This window comes from Zootoca vivipara, chromosome 6, assembly GCF_965207765.1.
Source record: "Zootoca vivipara chromosome 6, rZooViv2.hap1.1, whole genome shotgun sequence".
Lineage (NCBI taxonomy): Eukaryota > Metazoa > Chordata > Lepidosauria > Squamata > Lacertidae > Zootoca > Zootoca vivipara.
The window spans coordinates 32,312,160-32,336,507 of NC_142589.1; the positions used below are offsets into that span (position 1 = coordinate 32,312,160).

General features: G+C 43.7%; 1 protein-coding gene across 3 annotated transcripts in view; it reads right to left on the reverse strand.

Annotated features, from left to right (window-relative positions):
• The window catches only part of CDH13 (cadherin 13), a 606,507-nt gene that overhangs the window by 60,665 nt on the left and 521,494 nt on the right, over positions 1-24,348 (reverse strand). For all 3 annotated transcript variants that reach the window (XM_035119665.3, XM_088671925.1, XM_088671926.1), the window contains 2 exons: positions 10,011-10,193; positions 8,403-8,656 (listed from right to left, as the gene is read on the reverse strand). In XM_035119665.3, the coding sequence (XP_034975556.1) occupies positions 8,403-8,656; positions 10,011-10,193 (437 nt within the window). The remainder of the gene's footprint in view (positions 1-8,402; positions 8,657-10,010; positions 10,194-24,348) is intronic.

Consider the following 24,348-nt stretch of genomic DNA (forward strand, 5'->3'; position numbering starts at 1 on the left):
AATCTTGTCATAAAATGCCATCTCATTGGGAAATTATAGAGGCAGGACTCTGGGGGAAAATGCTAGTGCTATGGAAAGGCTCTGGGCTTTCTTGAGGATTTTTCGTGTGTTTGCCTGCACCGTAAGAGCAGCAGGGACAAAAGTGTTCTGAGAGTGGATGAACAGAGGGAGGTTGTTTTGCAGGACACTCAGGAACAGCAGCCACTTCAACTTGTGGCAAGAGCTGCACAGTGTTAGGTAATATATGTTTAGTCCACCCTTTTAACTTCCTTTTGCATAATTTTGTAGAATCCGCAGCAACAGGAGCCCTCACACAAGACCCAAGCACAACAGCACTCTCCCCTCCTGTAGTTTCTACCAACAGGTATTCGGAAGCAATTACTGCCTCTGACTATGGAGGCACAACATAGCCACTGTGGCCAGAAGTCGTTGATTGCCTTCTCTTCCATGAATTTGTCTGATTCTCTTGTTGATTCTCAAGTTGGTGGCCATCATTGCCTCCTGTGAGTGAGGACAGACTCTGGTCTTTCAGATTTCAGCGGTGCCCTGCTCAGTTCAGGACATCAGTTGTGATGCCTTGAAGTGCCCCCTAGGCTAGGTGCCCAGCTCAGCAGAACCAGTTGCACTGCCCTAAATCCAACTCTGCTGTGAGAGCAAGTTCGTTAAGGTAACTATGTGCTGTGTGAATAAGTACTTCCTTTTATCTGTTCTGAGTCTTCCAACATTCAGCTAAGAAGATGAAAATTCTCAGAGTACTGAGGAGGTGGAAGCGAGGCTATTAATTTAGGCCTATAGATTTATTATATATTTTGTCTACACAAGAAAAGAAATTGTCTGACTTAAGAGTCTGGAGGCAAGCTTTTCAAACTCTGGAAGGCATTTTTAGCAATGAATGAGTGCCTAGCTGCATGCAGACACTTTTTGCTCAAGACTCTCTAGACGTGTGTGTGTGTGGGGGGGTGCTTTTTGAAACGAGATTGCTGAGTAATCCAACAGTAAGCTTATTGGTCCATGCCTACAATAAAGAGAGTGAAAAATTAATCCCCACGCCATTACGGCAAGGAATGATAGTTCTCAGCTCCCATCACGTTTTGACAGAGAGTGCTCAGCTCTGCTTGATGAAGCCAGCAGCAGAGTATGAAATACATTTCTAGAATTAGTTTCATGACTCATAGCTTATGCTTTCATTGCTCACAGAGGGCTGGTGATTGGCAGCATAAGTAGGGACAACAGAAGTAAGTTACTTCTTGCTCTGCTTAGTTTCTGCAATGCTTGGGAGTTGGGTTGAAGAGCCACTTCGCAAACAGAACTTCAGCAGATCAGTGTCCCCTGTAAATGGTTTTAGGCAGACTCCATCTCTTTACATACATAAATTAAATATCCATATCTGATTTGTTTCCACTTTTCCAAGAAGCTTCCCCTTGACATTTCCCGCATCTTGCAGCTGATAATTGCCAGCTGTGCTACATCAAATCATAGATACCAAATGATCAAGTTATGCTGAATTATTGTTAGTGCTGGTTTTGGTAGGGTTTTTCTCTCTCCCCACCGACTCTCTAAATGAAAATGCTTTTAAAATGATGGTATAAATGTTGTTCCTATTTTGGTGTATATTTTGAAAACGGAATCAGTAAAAAATTTGCTCTAGAACATTGATCCAGGAATTCGTTCAATGAACGTAGAATAAATTTGGAAGGGTGCCTCAATGTGAGCATCTCCTCACACAACCATACCAAAGAGACCACCTCAAGCAGCTTCATGGCTTTTCTTCAGATCACCAGCCATGAAATAGCATTACTTTTCTCCAGTACATGCACTGGATGAAGTAGACTTTTGCCAAATAAAACTCAAGTCATGCAAGGATTTTTAGATGCCACAGAACTTTCTTCTTTTTGCTACCATGGATAAATGTAGCTACTCGTTTCTCACCTGGAATCAGACGGTACCTAGCATCATATCTAGGTGGGGAACCTTAGGCATGGCACCAAATCTAGCCCTCAGAATACTACCCAGGCCATATCCTGTAATGCTCCTGCTTTGCATCCTCTATGTTTTTGCTGAGTCCCTGAACTATGGCAATGCTTTTTGCTTGTCTGGATGAAGAAAAGAGAGGTGTGTGTAGAAACCATCTACAAATTGGCTCAGGGCCAGGGATGTGGGGGTTCAGGAGAACGCCAAGAACAGTGAATGGGAGAGGGGGTTCTGATTTGTAATAGTATGATGTCTATATATATATATATATATATATATATATAATCACATACCCATATTTTCAGATAATATGTGTGCCAATTAAATATAGCTATTTAATCAATTAGATGTGCTGCAAAACCATAATCAACCATGCTCCCGCCTTTGCAAGAGAAAGATCAACTCACATCATTTCCTGAGAATGAAAGTTGCAGTAATATATTTACATAAATAATTAAAACTCCAGACGCACAGTAGGTAATAAAAATATATTGCCACAATAAAATATGAAAGCAGAGAGCATTGCTTTAATTAAAAATTACTACTACAGTGCAGTAAACAACATATTTATACTTAGTGTGAAGCCTTAACTCTTGAAAGGCTCTGGACTTGTTGAGCCCATGGTGGAAAGACATACCTTGAAGGATCTTTCCATAAAGACATATTACTGAAGCTGGTAAATGTTTAATTAAGATCTACTGTTAATAATGGATTCCTGAGAATGAGGTTCTTCTTTTAATTTCCCATGGTAGGGAACATTATTAAGTTTGGCCTTTAACATCTCTTTGACACACACACACACACACACACACACACACACACACACACACACACACACGAATGTTCTGATTAACAATTCTGAGATGGGGAAGAGGGACTCAAAATTAAACTCTTAAATCTGTTATGAAACTGACAGGAATCCCTGATTAAGAAATCAAAGTTCGGTATTGTTATTTGGAATCTATTAATCATTGGCTTGACTTAACTGTTGGATAATAAATGGTATGGGGTCCTGCTTCCCCCAACTTCTAACAAAAATGAAACAATTAATAGAAAACTTAACTTGAGGTTAACTAAATAGTAGAGATGGGGCTGTGTCTAATGACCAGCATTCAGGTGTACCATATAAAGATTTGTCATCCAGCAAGAAAATAGAAAACTTAGGATGGAAGAACATTCAAGGAATGGGAAATTTTAATATGGCAATATCCTTTAACTGAAAGATGGACAAAGCAAGCACTAGCAAAATTAAAAACGGAAAAAGAAACCCAGTAGGGATGGTGATGTCCTCTGCCCAGTGACATTTCTTCTTCCAAACTAGGGAGAGTTTAATTTTAATCTCAGCCAAGCCAATGTTCCCAAGTGTTTGAGTACACTATTTTTCTGGCATTCTGAAAATTGCACATATCAGGCTAGCTTATGTTGCTCATTACCAGAAGTCTGGAGAATCTCCGAGTTATTCATCAAGCAACCTGAAGGTGCTCCCTTTGCATTAGATAGCTGTGCAGCTCAGGAATAATGCTTTCCAGGAACATTTTCACCCACCACAGCTAAATAAGTACACAAGCACATGTTTCCATTAGGCCTCTGTTAATAACAGGGAACATTATACAGACAACTGCTGATTTTCAAATTTCAGCAGTCAGTTGTGAAAGGGTAATTCAGTGATAGCAGTCAGAGAACCGGACCAAATCAGCCCATGTGATCCCCATCCCCCAGGTCTCATTTTCCAAGTGTTCAGTTTGCACCATTTTCCACGTCTTGCACAATTAGGCTGTGTGTGTGTGTGACTATCAACTTCACTTTCCTCCAGTGGCTCATTTTTCTTGCTTTAAGTTCAGTTTGCAACATTTTTCACACCAGTATTTCACACCAGTTCACAAATCCATCCCCTCAAAAAAGAAAAAGAAAGGAAGTCACGTTTACCATGTGATGTGATGGTTTGAATGTTGGATTTTGACCTGAGAGAACAAGGTTTGAATCCCCACTCAGCCATGAAGCATCATGAGGTTGTTTTGAGGATAAAATGGGTAGGGGGAAAACCATATACACCTACTTGAGCTCCTTGGAGGAAAAGGTAGTATTAAAATGTAATAAATACATAGTACTTTTAATATTCAATTTACATAATGCATTTTCATGCATTATTTCCATTCAATATGTGCATTTTTGTGCTCATTTTCCCCTAATGCATGCTGTTTGGGACACAGTTTTGGTGGTGGGTTGGGTTTGGAGAAGTGCATTGCAAAATTTTAAATAATGCAAATTTAGAAGGGCAGCTATGTTTGGGTTCACATTGGTATGGGAACTGAATTACAGTAGTTAGATTTTCATTTTCATTTACTTAACAAAAATTATATACCACTTCACTGTAAGAAAATCTCTAAGTGGCTTATACAATTATATAATAAAACATTTAAAAAATCCCAGTGAAAACAGTTAAAAACAGATATGTAAAAACATTCAAAAGATGATTAAAATCAACACTAGCTGAAATATCCCTCAGTACAACCGTATGATCTTGTGAAGCCACTCAGTTTTCTCACCCTCTCCCATATTTCCACTGGTTCCTGCACCTTGTTCACCTTGTAACATCCTTGTTCATGTGGAATCTTTGCCTTGCCTCCAACCTCATGGCTTTGCTTTTCATGTTGTTATTGCTGCTCTTTTTGAGATGTTCAGCCTGAGGAAAGCAAAGCTTTCCTACGGGGAACAGAGAGAAAGATCCTGCGGTTTGGCAATGCAAGCAATGGTCTAAGCAATGTCATGAGCTCTGGGAGCCTCTTCGGTTTAGGTTCTGTGCCATTGTTATTCAAGATTGCTAACTCCTCAGCAGGAGATTGCGACTGGCGGTACATGGCCAAGGAGATTTCTGCCGTTCTGTCTGGCTAGCTTATGCTATTTGCAAAGCAAACGAGCACACGCACACACACCCCACGAGCCATTAATACCAGCTGTGATTTGCATTTGCAACATAATCATTAAAGGAATTGCCAAAAATCGCTGGGCCTGGTTGAGGGGTGAGGTGAGGTGAGCAATGGAGAGATCTGGTATTCAAGGCAGATTGAGGATAATAGCAGCCCACAGTCTGTCTCACACCTTTGGTCTCTGGAGACAGCATCCCTTCCACTGTGAAAGATCAAACACTGCAAATAATTAATGAGCCTGTTCTTGTCAAAATAGCTCCCTTGGAAATAGTTACACCTGTCAATAACTTGAGCGCCATATTTGCTAATCAAAAAGGCCAAACCCCGTCAGGAATACAGGACTTCTTCAATACAAGCTAGGTTTTAAGTGATGCACCTGGGAGGTAGCTGGCGGTGGTGATGGTAGTCATATATTGATGCTCTGACACATAATAGAAATTCCTTTGCACTAGCCCATCCATCACCAGCCACCCCTGAGAACAGCAAATGACACCAGGAATCCCTGGAGCAAAGACTAAAACAAAATGAAGTGGGTAAACCTGAATTTAATAAATAAATTTCCCCCCAAAAAATAAACAGGGGAGATGACACCTGTTAAGGGCAGAGCTCATGGTTATTTCTGACACAGGAGCATGAAATATTCATACTCTGCTTTAACTAGGTGTTTTAACGACATGGGGAATTGAACCCTCTAATTATCTACCCTAACTTTTCTCACCTAACATTGCAATTTGCAACGCTCATATCTGCTTAAATTCTCATTTGCATTGTTTCCACTTCTGCTTCACTCAAGCCACATGCACCCAAATGACTTCACTGCTTGTTTGTATACACCACGAGTGCAATGATCAGCATAAATGTTTTCTTAGCAGAATGAGTTATGTGCTTCTGGGCTGAGCCAACTCTCTGCTCTCTGAGCCAGCACCTTTCAGAGCTTGACTGCTCTCTGGGTAGCAAGCCATCTAAGACTCAAATGCCTACAAGATGAGAATGCAGAGCTCCATCTTCCACCCTATGCCCTCTGGAGGTCACCTACCTAATATGTACTTCATGAAGTGATACATAAAGTGAAGTTCAGCCATCCTTCAAAATTTGCACTTCTCAGGATTTTGGAATACAGTTCTCCAACCAAAACATGTATACAAAAATATGTATATTAGGAGAAAGTGTGCATAAAGTTACATATATCTGTGAATATAGCATACAAAATTGCATTATATTAGGAACAATAGCTCTGTGAAGAATGTTGCTAGATTTGCATACAGAATGTGTGCATTAAGAGAAATGAGCACTCCGGACAATGTGCAATAATTAGAAACAGAGAGAAACGAAAATGGGCAGCTTTATCCATCCTTCCCTAGCTCAAGGTATTGCTAAGCACAGGAGTTAGCACTGATTCCTCCAGAACAGGAACAGATTGGCAGAAAGAATGTAGCAGCTGTGCATGCTGCCAACTGGAGCCACCCTCATCACATGCACCAATGCTGGAGGAATGCAACAGCTATGGCCTCCTGTTACAATTATAAACCCTGTAAAATGTGAGAGAGTAAGTACCCAGTTCAAAGATGACTGCTCCTATATCACTCCCAGGGACATCTAAGAGGTTCCACCCAGGTTTGGTCTTCTTGTCATGTATGTATAGCAAAGAAGTGCTGTTGACCCCGTTAAGGACTTTTGTGGCTTGTGTGTCATGCAAACAATCAAGGAATACCAGGCACGCAGAAGGACATCTCTGTTCCATTTTCAAAAATAATAGAGAGGTGGGTGGAAACAGATATGTGGAAGGGGAATGCCCAAGACTGAGAGAAGGTAGGGATTTTGCAGTGTCAAAGCTATAGTTCTGCAGGATTGCTCTAAAGTGGGTCCAGAAATGTTAAGGCAGAGACTGGATTTCAGAGATGGAAGAATGCTCAAAGAAAAGGAAGCACCAGTCAGGAAGAAACAAGAGCCCCCAAACAAGTAAGTTAGGGCAGTGTTTCTCAACCAGTGTGCCTCCAGATGTTTTGGGACTACAACTCCCATCATTCCTGACCACTGGTCTTGCTAGCTAGGGATGATGGGAGTTGTAGTCCCAAAACATCTGGAGGCACACTGGTTGAGAAACACTGAGTTAGGAGACATCGTGGCAAAAGCCCTGAGTCACCTCCAAGCTCCTCGCTTCTGGGGCTTCTGGAAAGCATAAGCCACCCCAATTTGCACTTGCTGCAAAAGACAATTCTAGCTGATATTGGTGAAAGACACAACCCCTTTGAGGAAACATTGTGGGCTGCTTCCTCATGCATTAAAAGCGATGGTGAAGGCCACACCTGTGCAAGCAGAGACTCCAAATGTACACTGGCAAATGCATGGGGCTGTGGATTGGAGTGGCAATCATCTTCATGCTTACACGTCATTAACAATGATGCCAGTTGCAGACAGTTTGGATGTCAGCTGGCTATCATAGGATTTCCTGTTTCTATATTCCCAAGCCATCCCTACTCCAAACAGCCAGTCAATTTTAGAGTGAAAAATATATAGTTTCTCTCTCCACAGGGGTGTGCAAAAGTGCCGGTAGATGAGAATAATCTGATATATTTGCACATACTGTGGCCGCAGGAGGTTCAGAACAGGAAACCACATTCATATGTCATAAAATAGTATTGTAATTGATTCTCCATCCTTTAAACATGAGACAATGGCAGCATTTAATAGTCCACACACTTCCTTGGAGACGTGGACTACATGTGGAATATCATGTTGATATTACCAGAGACATCATTCTGTAGAATTGATCCTGGGTGGTCTTTCCCCCTTCTAAAAGTTGGAGCTTTGTTTAATGTCAATGCTTCAACTGAAGGACATTTATTTCCCAGTAGCACTGAAAAATTGGGGCAAATAGCTATCATTTCACCAGTGAGTGTGAGAACTAAGCATGAATGTCATTCTGCCTATTAAACAAAGGAGGAATTCCCCCACCCCACCCTGTTACCTGCCTTAACTATTTTGTCCAACATTATTTGCAGAATAAATTACATATTCACATAATTTAATGCAAGAGAACTTGAATAGATGCACCAACTTTTATACGTTTCTTTGTGTACCTGAAGCATAGAAGCATCAATCCTCCCAATACAGTTTCTGAAAATAAATAAGTAAAAAATCCTTCCAGTAGCACCTTAGAGACCAACTAAGTTTGTCATAGGTATGAGCTTTCGTGTGCGTGCACACGTCTTCAGATACACATTTTTTGTTCTGAAAATCAAGATCCAGATTTTCAAATTGGTCTTTTCAATGTGAACTTTATCCAATTTTCAGTCTTTGTTTCTAAATTATTTGACAGTGCTCAGATCAGGACATGTGTTAGGACAGGCACCCCAGCAATCAATCAATCAAATATAAAAAGCCATATGGTTGTTAATTTGAAATATTCGCAAACCTCAATATTAGCATTTCATTTAAAAAAAAATCAAGTTCATGAGAAGTTACTAGTAACAGTAAGCTGGGATTCAGGAATATTCTACTCACCTTATAGTCTGATGTTGCAATGTGTCTGGATCTGTGGCATTGACCGTTAACACAACACTGCCAATGGGGATGTTTTCTTGTTTGGTGATAGTCATTGGGTCTGGGTGGAAAACAGGGGCTTCATTGACATCCAGAACCGTGATCTGAACAGTTGCTGTGGAACTGGTGTCATATGCTATGTCTGGAACTAATGGATCTTCATTTTCTACTTTGATCAGGAGTGTGTGGAAAGCTGAAATCTCACAGTCCAAAGGCTGAAAAGCAAGAACATAAGAACATAAAAAGAGCTGTGATGGATCAGGCCAAATGCCATCCTAGTCCAAATGTTCTCACAGTGGCCAGCCAGATAGAATGCATCATCCAGGTTTAATAGTCACTGATAGCCTTATTGTCCATAACTTTGCCTAATCTTATCCAAATTGGTGGCCTTTGCTACCTCTTGTGGGAGCGAATTCCATACCTTTACTACGCACTGTCGATTATTGGGTTAAACCATTGCTAGTCTCTCATCAGTGGTAAACAGATTTCTCCCTCTCTGTACAACCACGAGGTCTAGAAACTTGCAGGCACTTCTTTCAGTGTTTCCTATTCTGGACTGATCCTATGTATGAATGCAGAAAAAGCCCTGCTGGATGTGGCCTATCTAGTTTGGCATCCTAGTCTCACAGTGGCCAGCTAGATGCTTATGGGAAGCACACAAGCTGTACCTGAGCGCAACAGCACTCTACCCTCCTGCAGTCCCCAACAAGTGGTATTCAGAAGCACACTGCATCCAACAGTGAGGATACAATATAGCCACCAGCGTTGGTAGCCATGATGCACATAACACAGCCTGTGTTGACACATGTTGATGCTGCTCACAACACAAGGTCCTTCAGACCATTAAGTTACTTGCAGCTCCTGAATCCTCCTGTGGTAAGTCAAAGAAGGCCCAGAAGAAATCCAGGTTTGCTTCTCATAGTTGAAGATAATTTTAAAGAAGAGGTAGGCAGCTTGCAGACTATGAGCCAAATGTGGCCCGTAGCCAATCACTAGTTCCGTCTTCTTTCTATGTGATTCTGTCCTTTCGTTTTTTAAAAAATCACAGCCAAATTGCTCATAGTTCGCTTCAAGAGGGAGACACAACTGCTTGAAACACGCAGTCTAAACTTCCCACGTTTCTCACAGTAATCAATCACTCCCCTCAGAAAATTCCTGCTGGGCATTTCATGGCTAGCTTGGCAAGAAGCATCATATCATTAGAAATGACAAAGGGCAGAGGTGGTGAACCTTTTTCAGCCCCAGGGTCACATTCCCTTCTGGGCAACTTTCTGAAAAGCAGGCTGGTTTCTACACTCACCCTCTATCCTCCAAACAAGGGTCAGGGGCAAATTCCAGCCAAGCCAAAACACTCAGGGTGTGAAACATGAGCACTGAGGGATGTGGCCTGTGGAGATTTCTGAGGGCCTGATAGAGAGCTCTGGAGGGCCACAGCTGATTCATAAGCCTAAGCTTCCGCACCTCTGACAACAGAAACCTCTGAAAATTTAAAAGCATTTCAAGGGGCAACATAAGACATTATGTCCATTCTTTAGATGCCTAAGAGGCACAGCTAATCCTTCTGCTCACCTTGACAACTGACAGCATCCCTTCATTGTTCTTGGGGTTTGTATGGATTTCAAAGCTCTGCCCTGGGTTGCCATTGATGATGGTATAAACCGCTCTCCATGCTCCTGTTGCTGGGTCATCCCGATCCTCCACAGTCAGATTGACAATCACGCCCGTGCTGCCTTCCTTCACCGTGGCTTGGAACTCAAAATTAATAAAGAAAGCCATAAATGTTACTACCATCAAACAAATGACCACAGTCGACACAACAAATTTGTTTAAGGTGTTATTAATTATTCACCACAACCAAAGGGAAAATGTAATCCTTGAGTGAAACTGAAATTTTACAGGCCATAAATAATGCAGTCAGAGAGCGTAAAGTATAAGAAACGGTATTACAATTTCTCTGCTCCGATTCTTGAAAGATTAAAGATAAAGAACCACATGATTGTTGAGACAGGCTTTGAAAACTCTCCAGAATAATAAAGAAGATGAAATCTTTTGTTAACTCCTCTTAATATAAAGAGATTCAATATACAATACATAAAGGTGGTTTGGAATACAATGCTTAGCGAAGGAAATGCATTAAGAATGCTTTTAAGAACAGAGTGCTTTAAAGGTGATTTTTTACTCATCTTGATTATTTTCCCTCTCTACTTGAACCATAATATTTCGTTGTCCTTTCCAGACTGTATGGACAATGGTTTTCTTTGTAATAAAATAACTGGAGGATCTCCCAAAGCTTATTCCCCAAGCTATCCAGTTCCCCTTTAAGTGTTCTTTCCATTTAAAATTTTCCACAGAGCTGGAGGAAACATTGATGGTGACAGCATTGTAACCATTTACAGGCTAGGTGGAAAGACTTTTACATGGTCCAAGTCAACTTTGAAGTAGCCCAGCAGGGAGTCAACTTGACCTGGTTTTGTTCAATGCCTGATGCTTATGGACAAAGCGCAAAGGGGCAAAGAGAATCCAAACTGGTGACGAGCAGGTGACAACGCCCTAATTTTAATGAAGCTTCCTTGACTACTACCCAGGATGGCTGTTGGAGCCAGTGTGCTTCTAAGTACCAGACCAGTTGCTGGGAATCACTCAGGACCTGTTTGTTGGCTTTCCATAGCTGTCTGGCTGGCCACTGAGAAAGCAGGATAGTGAACTAGATGGGGCTATGGGCTGAACCAGCAGGGTCCTTCTTATGTTCGTCTACCAGTTGCTAGGAACCACAAGTTGGAAGAGTGTTGTTCCACTCAGGTCCTGCTTGTGGGCTCCCATAGGTTGGCTGCTGTGAGAGCAGGATACTGAGCTAGAAGGGTGTTTGGTCTGATCCAGCTGGGCACTTCTTATGTTCTAATTAGCCAGTGCCAACTACCCAAACATTTTGCTGCATTCCTTTCTGGGTAGGTAACAACACTGCTGAAAGAAGCCATGCATTTTTTCTCTCTTATCCATCTCTTTGTGCTCATGCATGTGTCTCTGGAGCTCAAACCCACAGGAAACACAGAAAGCTGCCTTTTACCAAGCCAGGCTGTTGGTCCTCAAGCCTTGTGTTGCCTACTCTGAGCAGTTGCTCTCTAGGGGCTCAGACAGAGGGCTTTCACATCACCCACTGCCTGGTACATTTTTAAATTGAGATTTGAGGGACTATACCTTAGGAATGTAATGCAAGGGTCTACCACTGAACTATTATCTCTTCCTGTATCCTCAGGAACATCAGAGTATGCCCCAACATCAGTTTGAAACAAGGACCTGTGCATTTAGAATCTCATGTGCACATATAAACTGGTGGCAGCAGGGGTGCCAACTTACATAACATGGAACACACACACTATTTGAATAGGATTTCCTCTCAACTTTTTTTGGGGAGCAGCCCCCTCAAATATTTTATTGGCAAAGGGATCTCAGCTCCTAGGAGTTGGCTTCTATGGGTGGCAGTACTGCTCCTCGTGGGAGGCAGTATTGCTTCTGAATACCAGTTCTTGGAAACTGCAGAAAGACTGTGTGCTTTTGTTCTCAGGTCCCTACCTGCAGGTTTCCCACAGGCATCTGCTTGGCCACTGTGAGAACAGGAGGCTGGACACGGTGGGCCATTGATCCAATTGGTCAGGCTCACCTTATATTCTTATAGTGCAGTGCCAAAAAATTATGTTGCATTTCCCCATCAATTAATGGGAAAAGAAACAGCACCTAAATTTATCAAAGTGTGTTTTGTACTTTGCAGCTTCCTTAGATTTCTGCACTTTAGTTTAAGTCCAGGGTAATACTACTACTACTACTACTAATTTATTATTTACACCCTGTCCATCTGGCTGGGTTTCCCAGCCACTCTGGGCAGGTTCCAACAGAAGAATAAAATAATCGATTAAAGATTAAAAGCCTCTCTAAACAGGGCTGCCTTCAGGTGTCTTCTAAAAATCTAGTAGTTGTTTTTCTCTTTGACATCTGTTGGGAGGGTGTTCCACAGGGCGGGTGCCACTACCGAGAAGGCCCTCTGCCTGGTTCCCTGCAACTTGGCTTCTCGCAATGAGGGAACTGCCAGAAGGCCCTCGGCACTGGATCTCAATGTCCGGGCCATAGGTGCCAACTCCCAGATTGAAAAATCCGGGATTGGTGCGGCACGACACCGAAAGTCGCACTGTGGTCATTTTGGAACTGGGCAGAGTGGCACCGGATGTTGCTTCTATGCATGCTCTGCCCATTTCCAAAATGGCCACAGTGCCAGAAATCGCTTCTGCGCATGTCCAGAGACTCCAGACATGTGCAGAATGAGCCTCCCTGGGCTGGTAAGAATCCGAGGGATTTACGGGGTTTTTTAAATCCAGGCTGCCAGCGGGAAACGGCTGGAAAAACAGGGGTTCCCGGGGAATACGGGAGACTTGGCAGCTATAGTCCGGGCAGAATGATGGGGGTGTCAGGAGGTAGCTCCTCCCATCAGGTGTTTTTTTAAGATCAGGAATAGCAGATAAACAGGAGGAATTTCAGGGTGTTGGGGAAATGTTTACTGGGAAGGAAAACACATACACCACCCTTGGACACCTCACAAAAATAACAGAAGCTCAAAACGCTGCATCCCCATAATAAAGGAATTCTCAAATGCCCTGAGAATGAGCCCCCCAAATGCAAGCTGATTTTATAGAGGAGGGGAAAAAAAAACTTTTTGGGGAAAAATTAGAGGACAGATTTCAGCACACAGCGTAACAGAAATACCCACATGGGAGCATTAGATCATACATCACTAACACTGAAAATAACATGAACATAGCAACCCCCTTTAAAGTTGGAAAAATTAGTTAGACTGGGAGAAGTTGCGCTGGTAGCCAAACCTCCAGTGACTGTTAGATATGATTAGATTATGCATTAATTGATTTTCTTCGTCTTTAATATCTACACATCCCTGAAGCACCACAGTCAATTGAGAACAAAATAGATGAGTCCAGATGTGTATTTAAGCTGTTGCCATCAGCATCCATCTAAAAACCATCACTTAGTAATGGCATACCTTGGGCCAAATCCCCAATTGGTTTAAACTGGGTCAGCAGATTTATACTTGTTCACATGCCAGCTGAGACATTCTCCCTGGCAAGTTTCACCTCCTAAAAAGATTTATTCATCTCATTGCAAGCAACTGGCCGCAAGCAGAAACTTCAAATCCTCAAGTGCAACTTAGCATTGATTTACATGTCCAGATCTGCACACCTTGAGAACATGGATGAAAAAGGTCTCTGCTGAGATAGACATGTGCTGAAATGGCCACATGGCTTATCTGTTTACCGCCATTTGCATCCCACACAAATGACGCACCTCAGCCTTCATGGGTCACAGCCCTGCTGGATCAGGCCAAAGCCCATGCAAGTTTAGCATCCTGCTCTCACAGTGGCTAACCAGATGTCTGAAAGGGAAGCCCACAAGCCCGACCTGAACTCAGCGGCATTCTCCCCACCTGTGATCCCCAGCCTGTGATCCCCACCTGTGATCCCCAACAAAACATTAAAATACAGAAATCCACCAAACATTAAAAGCTTCCCTAAACAGGGCTGCCTTAAGATGCCTTCTAAAGGTCTGGTAATTGTTGTTCTCTTTGACCTCTGGTGGGAGGGCGATCCACAGGGTGGGTGCCACTACCGAGAAGGCCCTCTGCCTGGTTCCCTGTAACTTGGCTTCTCGTACTGAGGGAACCGCCAGAAGGCCCTCAGCGCTGGACCTCAGTGTCCGGGTAGAACAATGGGGGTGGAGACGCTCCTTCAGGTATACTGGACCGAGGCCGTTTAGGGCTTTAAAGGTCAGCACCACTAATTTGTCTAACTCCCCCTTTTAAAGCCATTCAACTTGGAGGCCATCACTACAGTAAAGGTAAAGGGACCCCTGACCATTAGGTCCAGTCGCAGACGACTCTGGGGTTGCGGTGCTCATCTCACTTTATTGGCCGAGGGAGCTGGCATACAGCTTCCAGGTCATGTGGCCAGCATGACTAAGCCGTTTCTGGTGAACCAGAGCAGCACACGGAAACACCGTTTACCTTCCCGCTGTAGCGGTACCTATTTATGTACTTGCACTGTGACGTGCTTTCGAACTGCTAGGTTGGCAGGAGCTGGGACTGAGTAACGGGAGCTCACCCCATCATGGGGATTCGAACCACCAACCTTCTGATCGGCAAGCCCTAGGCTCTGTGGTTTAACCCACAGCACCACCCCTTGAGTGCTAGTTAGTGCATAAAGTTGTTAAGACCAGAGAGTTCTGTTCCTCAGCTACAGCATGCTCCCTCAACTCCATGAGGGAGGAAGTGATTCCATGTCTGAATAATAATAATAATAATAATAATAATAATAATAATAATAATAAAGGTCAACGGGAGCTCACCCCGTCACGGGGATTCGAACCGCCGACCTTCTGATTGGCAAGCCCTAGGCTCTGTGGTTTAACCCACAGCACCACCTACACTACAGTATGTGGTATCACTACAGTATGCAGTAGCAAACTCTATAGTATAACCCCACTTACTCTCAATTTATAGGGGTTTTTTGTGTTTATAAGGGAGATCTGATCACAGATCTCCTACCATCCCAGCTTATTTGCTCCTAAATTTAATATGCCACTGCTCATTTCAGTCACTGCAGAATGCAGCAGGAAATATGCAGGTGAGGTTGTTCCATGTGGGACCTCTCAGTCAGCTGAAAAGCCGAACTTCTCAGCCATCCATGCACATAAAACCTTCTTGTAATGGGATAGTCACTTTGTATCCCCATACAAATATTGGGCAAAGTACTCAGTAGAAGAATAAGTAACTAGACTCTGTGGCTTTGCCAAAGGTACAGATTTCTGTCACAGACTGTGGTGCCAACACAGTTTGAATTAAAGAGCCCCGGAGAGCAGCAAATGTAACGAAAGAGAAAACATGGTCTGGATTGATGAGCATCAAACCCAATGAGTCATTAGGATTCCACCCGCTGGGAGCACCAGTTGAGAATAACCAAATTAAAAGTGCAAGTCGCTTTGCATTAATCTGGGAATCGTTCCTTGGCTGAAGGTGCTTGGTGCATCCTATCTCTGTGTTTGTTTTCCCTCGTAGAGCTCACAAATGATGAAAAATGACAGGAGATGCATCAGCTCCAGAAGAGAAAGGCTAGAGAGCCAAGAAATGTCATTCCCTCCTTTGAGATTTGCCTCCAAGAAAAGAAACATTTGTTTGAAACTGGATCAGAGGATGTACACCGGGAACACAGGAAGTTGCATTTTACAGAGTCAGGCCATTGGTCCATCTAGCTCAGTATTGCCTACACTGACTGGCAGCAGCTCTACAGGGTTTCGGGCAGGAGTCTCTCCCAGCTGTAGCTGGAAGTACTGGGAACTGAAACTGGAACTTTCTTGCAGATGCTCTCCCACTGAGCTACTGTATAATGCAGTGTCAAGCAGCGTCAAGGATGTTTTACTGTTGCCATGTGCTGCAGCTTATTGCTTATTTTGCTCAGTTTAATGTGCTCCCAACATGTCAACAATATATAAGTGGACACAGCTTGGACTGTTTGTGCCACAGCCGGTTTGTTGTTCAGGCACCACAGAAGAAATGTACAGATCCCGCCCCCACTGCCACCCAAATATCATGGGTCACTTAAGCCACATTCACACTCTTATGATAGCACTTTAACCTTCCCTCAGATCATAGCTGGAAGCCGTAGTTTGTTAAGGGTACTGAGAGTTGTTAGATGACTCCTATTCCCCTCACAGAACTACAATTCCCAGAGTTCCCTGTGAAGAAGGATTGACTGTTAAACCACTCTGAGAACAGTAGCTCTGGGGGGCGGGAATAGGGGCATTTAAGAAACTCTCAGCATCCTTAACAAACTACAGCTCCCAGGATTCCTTAGAACAAACCTTGACAGTGGTTTCATAGTGCTTTAAATGGATGGTGTGAATGTGACCTTTGTCTCTTAAATGGCATAAGTGTCTCAGAGAAACCACAGGTCAAGGCCAGTTGATGCATCGAGAACTGTGAGTAAAGAGCTTTTCTGGTTTTAATCCTTCACAATGACTCAGAGCAACATTACAGGTCTTGGGGAGAAGTTAAAATGGCTGCTGGTCCCAACCAGTGCCAGAGACAGGGGGGCCAGTCATCAACCAATGACAGCTCCAGCCTCTATGCAAGCAGGAAAATGAGATTGCACTTGGGGCCAGCCAGCCTAAAGCATTTTGCTGCGCTACCTGAGGCAAAGGACAAAGTAGAGCTCTCCTATTCCTCCTATAGAAATGAACTGGAATGCCAGTTGTATTGCACTGAAACACTGGCAATGGAACAGGACATAGCCAAAAATACATCCTGAGGGCACCAGTTAGCAAAGGCTGCTGTAGAGATAGACCCTCAAAGTCTCTCCTCCCTTTCCATTCTGCCCCATGAAGATTCCTGTGAAACTTGAAGAATGCCTGGTTGACCCAGACCCATGGCAGGGACTTTTCAGTGGTAGTTCCTCAGCTGCAGAATGCACTTCCTAGTGGGTTGTGCCTGTTTTCATCATTTTTAACTATCAGCAGGAATTAAAAATAAATAAATAAATCTTTGTTTGCCCAGGCATTTATTGGCTGAAGAATACTGTGCTTGAAAGCAAAATAAAAAACATTCCTTCAGTAGCACCTTAAAGACCAACTAAGTTTTTATTTTGGTATGAGCTTTCGTGTGCATGCACACTTCTTCAGATACACTTGAAACAGTGTATCTGAAAGCTCATACCAAAATAAAAACTTAGTTGGTCTTTAAGGTGCTACTGAAGGAATTTTTTTATTTTGCCTCACCTCAGACCAACACGGCTACCTACCTGTTCTTGAAAGCACCAGGATAGAAAAATATTTTAACTGTAAGTACTTTTAGAATGTTTTTAAACCAAAACTGCATTCAGATGTTATTAATTGTATCTGTTGTTAGAATGTTTTTGACGTGTTTTTGTTTTTAAATTGTGTATCTGTTTGCTGCCCAGCACTTCTTGGGGAGGAAAGACAAGGGTATAAATTTAATAAACAAACATTACCCTGATCTCTCTCTCTCTCTCTCTCTCTCTCTCTCTCTCTCTCTCTCTCTCTCTCTCTCTCTCTCTCTCTCTCTCTCGTTACAGGTAGGTAGCCGTGTTAACAGCCATCTACAGGTTTACCACTCCCATCAGCCCATCACCCATTCCCATCCCACCCTCCCACCCTCTGTATATACATAAGGGTCTGACTCTTCTGTTTCAAGTGTATCTGAAGAAGTGTGCATGCACACGAAAGCTCATACCAAAATAAAAACTTAGTTGGTCTTTAAGGTGCTACTGAAGGATTTTTTTTATTTTGCTCTCCCTCTCTCTCGTGTGTGTGTGTTTGTGTGTGTGTGTGTGTGTGTGTGTGTGTACTTTTGGTCTGCTTTGTATTCCTCAGGGCAGATTTATACTGTTCAAAATGTACTGCTGTCTTTAACTGCTCAAGAACACCTGAGCCTTCTATTGCTCTCCTTGGGCTTTGGAGAACCTGAGTGCTTTCCTTCAAATGAGGGGGTGGGTGCCACTAAAGTGGAGGCTTCAATTTTGTTGCTATTTTCAACAATATTTCTTATTCCATGCTCCCAGGCACAAGCAAGCACAGCTCTTTGACATTAATGGAAGCTGCTCTTATGCAAGGAAAAGCAAATGCCCACCCCCCTCCTCCAGCTTTTAAATGTTTGCAGTTCTTTCTAGTGCTCGGCATTTATGGACAGAGTGTTTCTTTAATCTTTTGAGCTGTTGCAAAGTTGACATACTTGGCTGAGCTATTGATGCTTACTTGCTAATATAAATAAGGGCATGGAAAAACATGTGGCTTTCCATTAGCGGGGATTTAAGGTGAGTCACGGTATGCAATCAGGCTCCCTCTCCTGCACCTGCTTTGGTCTCAGAGTCTGCTTTGGGGATGCAGAGGAAAGTCCCAAGCCAGCTTGAATGCCTCTGCATCACCAACCAAATGGCAAGGCTCATGAGCAACAGAGGCTCAGAGTCATACAGAATATTGCTGTTGCACATATGCAGAAGTTTAGTTATGAATCCAGAAGTGCAAGGTCCTTTCAAGATAGTCACAGCCCTTTAAGATTATGCAACCTTCTAAAATTATCCAGTAAAAATAATTGGGAATGCCTTGCCTTTCAACTAGATCTCCCCCCCCCTCCTGTGCACGTACACGGGCAAATGTTCGGGGGTGCTTCGATATCTTTTTTGAGAATGACTTAAGTTGTGTTTTTTTCTTAAAGTTCCATTGTACATAATATAACCTAAACTCCATTCTCTTGAAATTCAAGCACTGAAGTGTTTTCAGTGTTCCTAGAGGGACCCAGGTGGCGCTGTGGGTTAATCCACAGAGTCTAGGGCTCGCTGATCAGAAGGTCGGCGGTTCGAATCCCTGCAACGGGGTGAGCTCCCGTTGCTTGGTCCCAGCTCCTGCCAACCTAGCAGTTCGAACGCACATCAAAGTGCAAGTAGATAAATAGGGACCGCTACGGCGGCAAGGTAAACGGCGTTTCCGTGTGCTGCTCTGGTTTGCCAGAAGCAGCTTTGTCATGCTGGCCACATGACCCGGATATCAGGGCACAACTAACTAGCAGAAGCATTGATGCAGTATAGAGAAGGGGGAGGCATTCAGTACATTTCACATTTAAAGGTGAACCTAGCTAGTATGCACTTTCAAAAAAAGGGAGAGTGCCATACTATTGAGAGCTGTCATTGTGGGGTTTGGCAGAAAGAAGTGTTTCAGTTTAAAGCATTGTAAATTTAAAAAGGGAAAACAGGTAGAGAAAAACCTTTACATCGCCATCTGGTGGCACAATGTTATATCGCACATACAATGCATGTAAATCGCTTTTTCTTTACCAGTCTAGCTGAGTCCTTTGTTTCTAGGCCAGCACAAGGCACCTCCAGCAATGGGTGGGGCTGGTGTAAAAAGTCTCCAAGTGATTTGGGTAAAGTGTTATAAAGGTTTTAGATGGTTCATGGCCAACACAGAGAAGCATAAGTTCTTTGGAGCACTCTTCATGCAATGGGTATTGATAGCATATTGGCTTTGAAACAGCTACCTGTGGCTGTCTAGTTGTTGTGAGACTACAGCTCCCATCATCCTTGACCACTGGCCATGCTGCCTGGGGCTGATGGGAGTTGGAGTCCATCCAACACTGGGAAAGCCACGCGTTAGCAACTATAGTACCTGTCTAAGATTATCCATCTTGCACATTGCATTCACATGTCTGAACTGGGGGAAGGAGAATGGATGCATATTGTCTCCAGCATGTATGTATATAAATGCAGCTGTCAAGCTTTCACCTCCCTTGTGAGGTGAAGTGGCCATCTTGAGATGACTTTTTTCCATCTCAGATTGAAAACAGACTTGGAGAAGAACTTCCAGCCACAGCTATTAATCACAATGGCTATATGCTCTGTCTACACAGACAGAAGCAGTAATGATTTTGAACACCAGTGGCTGGAAACCATAGGAAGGGAGAGTGTTTTGCTTAGGTCCTGCTTGCTGCTTTCCCACAGGCTCCTGGTAAGTGCCATTGGCCTGATCCAGCAAGATCTTATATTTTTATGTTTTAGGGCAATAATGCTTAAAGATCGTATTTGAAGTGAGCATATTGAGCCACTGAGTTTCATACTTTCAGGCAACATCACTTGTGATGAGGAAAGATCACCTGTTGGATTTATGCCTGTCACACAGCCACTAAGCATGTTGTACCACCGCTTTAAAAACAGTGACAGCCCAACCTGTTTTGCATGCTTGGAGGTGTATAACACTGTTTCCGCTGTTGAACAAAAACATTCCCACCTCTTTCCATGAAAATGGATAACCCACAATTAAACAGATCACTGTCTTCATGCAAACAAGCCTCGTCCACCGCCCCATTGGAATCACAGTCACAACATCTCACTAATAAAACTCCACCATGATGGTCCTGCGACACTTTGGGTTTCTCAGCGAACCTCAGTCATGACATCCTGATTAATACTAGTGTAGATTCTCTGAACTCAGCCATGCCCCTGATTCTTCAAAGCTCAGCTCCTGCCAGGATAATTAGCCTCCTGATTATTCTGAGTAACTGGAGGGGTCAAAGGTTAGCGAGCATCACGAAGCATGTTTAATTCAATCAATTTAGCTAGCAATGCAGTTCAAGAAATATATGCAGGCACCGCTGCCATCAAATTTAAGGCGATCTGCTCAAAATTCCTGAGCTGCGGTGGATGAGCATTTTAGCTTAATTTCTAATTTAATATTCAACCGGGGTATTCTGCTTAATTACTTGTGATGCTTTCACTCAGGAGCTCAAGGACTTGGGCTGGTGGGGGTGGGGGAGAGAAGGAGGAGAGTTGTTTCATGCTGGAAGACAGAAATAAAAATAAAATAAAAATTAATCAGCTTAATGGCAAAGTTGTATTCTGTGCCCCTTAGCGATACGTCCTGGAAAGATTTCTTTTGAGCAATGAAACCACACACACACACACACACACACACAAACACAGACCACCTAATGCCTCCCTTCTTCCACTGGTTTGAAAAAAGGCTCTATTTCAGTGGAGAGGACCTACCCACTCCTTTTATCCCTGGTGGCCTCCCTGCCTGGCCTATTGACACAGCGTGGGTTGAAGATGAAAGGCAACACAGAGACCTGACATTCTATTTCCAACACAGCCTCCAACCTTAATACACACACCCCACAGCACAGGGACACAATCCTTTCTAAGCCTGCATTCACATGGCAGCTTATTCCATTTCCCTTACATTTCCATAACTTTTAATTTCCACATAATATTTGAGGTTTCTCACAATGAAAAAAAACCACTTCTGGAAAACTAATGGAACCACTCATTTTGTGTTACTTGATTCAAAATAAATAAAACAATTTGCAGCCCCCTTAACCTGGAAAATTGTGGGAGTAAAGTGAAGAAATTTGGGGTTGGACATCGACACACAATTATTTCCTGCAATCTCCAGGAAAGGGGGGGGGATCAAGAGGGAACAGAATCATCCATATGCAGAGAGGGGTTTTGTTGTTTAGTGGTTTAGTCGTGTCCGACTCTTCGTGACCCCATGGACCATAGCATGCCAGGTACTCCTGTCTTCCACTGCCTCCCGCAGTTTGGTCAAACTCATGTTCGTAGCTTCAAGAACACTGTCCAACCATCTCGTCCTCTGTCGTCCCCTTCTCCTACTGCCCTCAATCTTTCCCAGCATCAGGGTCTTTTCCAGGGAGTCTTCTCTTCTCATGAGGTGGCCAAAGTATTGGAGCCTCAGCTTCATGATCTGTCCTTCCACTGAGCACTCAGGGCTGATTTCCTTCAGAATGGATAGGTTTGATCTTCTTGCAGTCCATGGGACTCTCAAGAGTCTCCTCCAGCACCATAATTCAAAAGCATCAATTCTTCGGCGATCAGCCTTCTTTATGGTCCAGCTCTCACGGGTCTCTTTGCCCGGGGAAGTGCGGGGGCGAAGCGGCGGCCGGAGGCTCAGCGCACTTCCCCGGGCAAAGAGACCCACCGCCATGGACGCAGCGCCCTCCTCCTCTTCCCCATCTGCGGAGCTCCGGCTGGGCACGGAACAGAGAGGCGCAGCGAGGGAGCTTTGCACTGGGAGCGTGAGCCTGGGGCCGCCTCCATTGCACCTGTCAGCTGTTGAGTGGCTTCAGGCCGCTCTCCGGAGGCACGCACGCACCTCAGGATAGTGGCCTGAAGCTGCTCAGCAGGTGACAGGCGCAGTGGAGGCAGCCCCAGGCAGCCCTAGGGGTGGCGGCAGGCGGCGGGCAGGCTGGCCAGCAGCGCCCCCTCCATTTTGGCGCTCTAGGTAGCTGCCTAGTTTGCCTAAATGGACGCACCGGCCCTGGGGGGGCCATATGCTAGTGGTGGGTGGGTCCAGTGGCAAAAGTGCACAGAGGAAAGGATACAACTTCTGTCTTGCTACAGGAGACTATATTCTAGTCATGCAAATGTCAGGGGTTTCTATATGAATGGAGAAAACGGATGGATGTTTTTTTCTCCATCTCCCAAAGCACTAGAAATTATGAAAACAAAGTTTGGAAGTTCCAGGGCAGATAGAAGAAAGTACTGTGGAAATTCATGTAGTGTGGAGTTAAACTCTGGAATTCTCTCTGGCGCATGGCGGGCAGGAGTCAGATATAGTCAGTTCAATTCCCATGCAGTGTGCTTGAGTGCTAGGTAAAGTAAAGGGACCCCTGACCATTAGGTCCAGTTGTGACCAAATCTGGGATTGCGGCACTCATCTCGCGTTATTGGCCAAGGGAGCCAGCATACAGCTTCCAGGTCATGTGGCCAGCATGACAAAGCTGCTTCTGGCGAACCAGAGCAGCACATGGAAATGCCGTTTACCTTCCTGCTGTAGTGGTACCTATTTATCTACTTGCACTTTCACGTGCTTTCGAACTGCTAAGTTGGCAGGAGCTAGGACCGGGAGCTCACCCCATCATGGGGATTTGAACCGCCAACCTTCTGATCGGCAAGCCCTAGGCTCTGTGGTTTAACCCACACCGCCACCCTCTGAGTGCTGGTTTGTGCATAAAGTTGTTAAGACCAGAGAGTTCTGTTCCTAGACTCAGCTACATCATGCTCCCTCAACTCCATGAGGGAGGAAGTGATTCCGTGTCTGAATGCAACCTTAGAGAACACAGCCACATTCACACCATACTTTCAAAGTGCTAAGATACCACTTTGGACTTTCTCATTGCTATTCAAATGGTGTGTGTGCACCGTGTCTTGTGATTGATAATGGGAGGTGGGGCTTAACTACCCCACCAATATTTTATTCAAGTTGACACCCCTGGTCCGTATTCCCTTCACAGAATTCCAGTTTGCAGAGTAGATTAACAATCAATCCCTCTTCACAGGAAATGATTAGAATCGTAGTTCTGTGGGGTCTTCTAACAATTCTCAGCACCCTTAACAAACTATGGTTCCCAAAATTCTTCGGGGGATGCCATGATTGTTTAAAGTGGAATTATAGTGCTTTAAATGTATGGTGTGAATGTGGCTTCGTTATCATGATTGATTGCTGATGTCGGGCCACTTTCAAGTGTCTATACAACTTGCAGCAGACAGTCCCTTGTATGATGCCCACACCACCTCCTTGTGGAAGCATGAGCTGGCTCTTAGGTATTATAGAATTCTGGTTGTTGAATAATATTGCATCGTTCCAGCATTGGTGCACACTAAGACCAACAGATTGATTTGACAGAAGGTATCACTCTATCTTCTAATCTAATTCTCTTGCTCAGCACAGCAACAACTGTCTCTATTAAAAGGCCAATGTTACGGGATGAGATTGATTGATTCTGTACATTTTCATAGTATGAGCTGCATTACAGGTGCTAATGATGCTATTATATAATCATTTTTACACACACACACACACACACACACACACACAAAACCCCACTGTGTTCTCTAAAAGCTGGCACTACATACCATTTTTCTTTGCTATATTAAAATGAATGAGTCAATGTACAATTTTTTCCCGTGTCAAAGCATAATCTAAATTCATAAGCTATTTCTCATGTATCTTAAATCCATGTGTCTATCCCAATTTTTTTCTTCCTCTTGCATCTTTTTTAAAAAAAAGAAACTAATGGGGGAAATACTGTCTCCCATTTATCATTTTTGGGATATAACCAAGAAGGACACAGTAGTTCACTTTAAATTAATAACCTCAGCACCATTTACACTGCCATCACTTCAATCCTGTTCAGCAAAAACAAAGCACTGGAATAGGTTCCCTACCCCCTGTTGCTTTTGATCCAACTGGAAAACCCTCCTCCCATCTCATGGTTGTCAAGGTGAACAGAATCCCTTGGGATTCCAGTTTATACATCTTCATTCAGATC